Here is a 5000-nt window from a genome sequence, read left to right on the forward strand (position 1 = left end):
TATGGCTGGTGGCATTGTCATGCTGGAGGGTCATATCAGGATGAGCAGTATGGCTGGTGGCATTGTCATGCTGGAGGGTCATGTCAGGATGAGCCTGCAGGAAGAGTACCACATGAGGGAGGAGGATGTCTTCCCTGTAACGCACAGCGTTGAGATTGCCTGCAATGACAACAAGCTCAGTCCGATGATGCTGTGACACACCACCCCAGACCATGATGGACCCTCCACCTCCAACTCGATCCCGCTCCAGAGTACAGGCCTCGGTGTAACGCTCATTCCTTCTACAATAAACGCGAATCCGACCATCACCCCTGGTGAGACAAAACCAAGACTCGTCAGTGAAGAGCACTTTTTGCCAGTCCTGTCTGGTCCAGCGATACTGGGTTTGTGCCCATAGGCGACGTTGTTGCCGGTGATGTCTGGTGACGATCTGCCTTATACAACAGGCCTACAAGCCCTCAGCCCAGCGCCTCTCAGCCTATTGTGGACAGTCTGAGCACTGATGGAGGGATTGTGCGTTCCTGGTGTAACTAACCGATCATGTGCAGGTGTTACATGTGGTCTGCCACTGCAAGGACGATCAGCTGTACGTCCTGTCTCCCTGTAGCGCTGTCTTAGGCGTCTCACAGTAAGGACATGCCAATTTATTGCCAATTTATTGCACGTTCACGCAGATGAGCAGGGACCCTGGGAATCTTTCTTTTGGCGTTTTTCATAGTCAGTAGAAAGGCCTCTTTAGTGTCCTAAGTTTTCATAACTGTGACCTTAATTGCCTACCGTCTGTAAGCTGTTAGTGTCTTAACGACCGTTCCACAGGTTCATGTTCATTAATTGTTTATGGTTCATTGAACAAGCATGGGGAAACAGTGTTTAAACCCTTTACAGTGAAGATCTGTGAAGTTATTTGGATTTTTACGAATTATCTTTGAAAGACAGGTTCATGAAAAAGTTTATGTTTAGAGTCGTGTATACAATGTAATGTAATACGTATTTTCCACCATAATTTGCAAATAAATTCATTAAAAATCCTACAATACGATTTTTGGGATTTTTTTTCTTCATTTTGTCTACCTATGATGTGTACCTATGGTGTGTACCTATGATGAAAATTACAGGCCTCATCTTTTTAAGTGGGAGAACTTGCACAATTGGTGGCTGACTAAATACTTTCTTGCCCCACTGTGTGTGTGTGTGTGTATATATATATATATATATATATATATATATATATATATATATCTTTGTGTGTGCATGTGCCGGTGTGCGTGTGCAGGTGTGTGGGGGTGTGCGTACCTGAGGTGAAGGTCTTCGTAATACTTGAGGCAGGCGTAGACAAACTCTTTGAGCTGAGAGTAGACTTGAGGAACAAACTCAGAGAACGGAAGCTTTTTAGGGAACGGAAGCTACAGGAGAGAGGGAGGAGCAGAGGAGAGAGGAGGAGAGAGGAGGAGAGAGGAGGAGAGAGGAGGAGAGAGGAGAGAGGAGGAGAGAGGAGGAGAGAGGAGGAGAGGAGAGAGGGAGGAGGAGAGGAGAGAGGGAGGAGGAGAGGAGAGAGGAAGAGGCCAAGGGGTTACAGACAAGCTTCAAACAAAAGTCAAAATGTCCTAGAGAGTTTACAGGGTGTGCAGGCTTTGGTTCCAGCCCAGACTTAATACAATTCAATCAACTAATTCACTCATTATTCAGGGTTTGATTACATGGCAAGACTACCGTAAAACTTCAGTAAAACGCAGAGTCTCAAATAGAAGCCTGTCCCTTTTAATAGCCAGGTAACGGCATCACATCCCTTTTAATAGCCAGGAAACGGCATCACATCCCTTTTAATGGCCAGGTAACGGCAACACATCCCTTTTAATAGCCAGGTAACGGCATCACATCCCTTTTAATAGCCAGGTAACAGCACACATCCCTTTTAATAGCCAGGTAACGGCAACACATCCCTTTTAATAGCCAGGTAACGGCAACACATCCCTTTTAATAGCCAGGTAACGGCAACACATCCCTTTTAATAGCCAGGTAACGGCAACACATCCCTTTTAATAGCCAGGTAACGGCACACATCCCTTTTAATAGCCAGGTAATGGCACACATCTCAGCAGTCTCAAATAGAAGCCTGTCCCTTTTAATAGCCAGGTAACGGCATCACATCCCTTTTAATAGCCAGGTAACGGCAACACATCCATTTTAATGGCCAGGTAATGGCACACATCTCAGCAGTCTCAAATAGAAGCCTGTCCCTTTTAATAGCCAGGTAACGGCATCATATCCCTTTTAATAGCCAGGTAACGGCATCACATCCCTTTTAATAGCCAGGTAACGGCACACATCTCAGCAGTCTCAAATAGAAGCCTGTCCCTTTTAATAGCCAGGTAACGGCATCACATCCCTTTTAATAGCCAGGTAACGGCACACATCTCAGCAGTCTCAAATAGAAGCCTGTCCCTTTTAATAGCCAGGTAACGGCATCATATCCCTTTTAATAGCCAGGTAACGGCACACATCTCAGCAGTCTCAAATAGAAGCCTGTCCCTTTTAATAGCCAGGTAACGGCATCATATCCCTTTTAATAGCCAGGTAACGGCATCACATCTCAGCAGTCTCAAATAGAAGCCTGTCCCTTTTAATAGCCAGGTAACGGCATCATATCCCTTTTAATAGCCAGGTAACGGCACACATCTCAGCAGTCTCAAATAGAAGCCTGTCCCTTTTAATAGCCAGGTAACGGCATCATATCCCTTTTAATAGCCAGGTAACGGCACACATCTCAGCAGTCTCAAATAGAAGCCTGTCCCTTTTAATAGCCAGGTAACGGCATCATATCCCTTTTAATAGCCAGGTAACGGCATCACATCTCAGCAGTCTCAAATAGAAGCCTGTCCCTTTTAATAGCCAGGTAACGGCATCATATCCCTTTTAATAGCCAGGTAACGGCACACATCTCAGCAGTCTCAAATAGAAGCCTGTCCCTTTTAATAGCCAGGTAACGGCATCACATCCCTTTTAATAGCCAGGTAACGGCAACACATCCATTTTAATAGCCAGGAAACGGCATCACATCCCTTTTAATAGCCAGGTAACGGCATCACCTTTAATAGCCAGGAAACGGCATCACATCCCTTTTAATAGCCAGGTAACGGCAACACATCCCTTTTAATAGCCAGGAAACGGCATCACATCCCTTTAATAGCCAGGTAACAGCATCACATCTCAGCAAATAAAAAACGGCTGGTTTTAATAACGGCGGGTCTCAATTTATTGTTTAAGAGGTTTGATGTTAAAGTTAAATAAACTTTGTATTTTATTTTTATTTTTTTAAATGTTACATTTGTTAGACAAAATAAAGACAGTAATGAGTAACTAAAAAAGGGAATGTATAAAATTATTATTATTTATGCATTATTATTATTTTTTTAATGTTTTAAGAAACTGCTAACAGCCGAGAACTGCTGAGCTACAGTAACTGGCACAAAAAAACAGTCAACAACTTCAGCAGTACAGACCCCTAGAAATCGTCTGATCGCCCTCTAGTGGCCACGGTAAGAACTGACGAAAATAAAGCCAGAGAGTAAAGGAGTTTAGGGGGAAATAGAAGCACACCAAGACAAAATAAATGTGACAGTGTGTAAATTACGGCACACCGCAGGAAATAAAGATATAGAATGCAATGCTGGAAGGAAATACTTTTAACTATGATAAATAATTAACTAGGTATAATACCTAACTATGCAATATGAGCAAACGCTGTGTGTATTAAAGACTGTCCCGTGGGGATTATAATGGACCTATATATTTATTATAATGGACCTATATATTTATTATAATGGACCTATATATTTATTATAATGGACCTATATATTTATTATTATAATGGACCTATATATGTATTATAATGGACCTATATATTTATTATTATAATGGACCTATATATTTATTATAATGGACCTATATATTTATTATAATGGACCTATATATTTATTATAATGGACCTATATATTTATTATTATAATGGACCTATATATTTATTATAATGGACCTATATATGTATTATAATGGACCTATATATTTATTATTATAATGGACCTATATATTTATTATTATAATGGACCTATATATTTATTATTATAATGGACCTATATATTTATTATAATGGACCTATATATTTATTATAATGGACCTATATATTTATTATAATGGACCTATATATTTATTATAATGGACCTATATATTTATTATAATGGACCTATATATGTATTATAATGGACCTATATATTTATTATAATGGACCTATATATTTATTATAATGGACCTATATATTTATTATAATGGACCTATATATTTATTATAATGGACCTATATATTTATTTTCACATAATTGCCCCTTTTTTCTGGTCCGCAAATTACATTTTGACAAACAAAATCAGTCCCAAAATAAATCTGTGCGTCCCTGCGAAAAGCCCACCCCTTTTACACACTAACCCCCTCGTCAGTACCTTGTCCAGTTCAGGATCTTGGAAGGGGAACTGGGAAGTGAACTGTCTGTATTCCTCCTCTGTTGCCACGGGGATGGGACTAAAGTTATCCTGGTCCAACACCTGCCTGGAGACAGGGATGAGAAGACCGGTTAGCACACTATTCATCATTCTCCTCCTCATTTCATCATCATCATCATCATCCCGACATTTCTCCTTCTCTCCATCCAAGCTCGTTCTGGGTTCAGTGAGATTCCGTGGCCTTTCTGAACTCAAGGCGCGTGCCAGCTTTCACAGGGATCAGTACTGGGAACTGAGGCCACTGGGGTTAGACACACTGCTGGCTGGGGTGGTTCTACTGCTGGGCTTCCTGTTCCCCTCTGGAGGCTTCCCAGAATGCTGAGGGCTCCAAGGTTCCCACATTCCGAACAGTGTTCCAGAGAGAGAGGCTTTGAACCCTAGTTGTGTGTTATTCCACAATAGAATTGACATTTCTGTGGTGTGTGTGTGTGTGGGGGGGGGGGGGGGGGA

General features: G+C 41.5%; 1 protein-coding gene across 4 annotated transcripts in view; it reads right to left on the minus strand.

Moving 5' to 3' along the window:
* exoc6b (exocyst complex component 6B) overlaps positions 1 to 5000 on the minus strand; it is a gene marked incomplete at its 5' end in the record, with an annotated part of 123919 nt that overhangs the window by 70597 nt on the left and 48322 nt on the right. For all 4 annotated transcript variants that reach the window (XM_036987180.1, XM_036987179.1, XM_036987178.1 and 1 more), the window contains 2 exon segments: positions 1294 to 1403; positions 4491 to 4596. In XM_036987180.1, coding sequence (XP_036843075.1) covers positions 1294 to 1403; positions 4491 to 4596 — 216 coding nt within the window.

This window comes from Oncorhynchus mykiss, chromosome 9 (genome assembly GCF_013265735.2).
Source record: "Oncorhynchus mykiss isolate Arlee chromosome 9, USDA_OmykA_1.1, whole genome shotgun sequence".
Classification (NCBI taxonomy): Eukaryota; Metazoa; Chordata; class Actinopteri; order Salmoniformes; family Salmonidae; genus Oncorhynchus; species Oncorhynchus mykiss.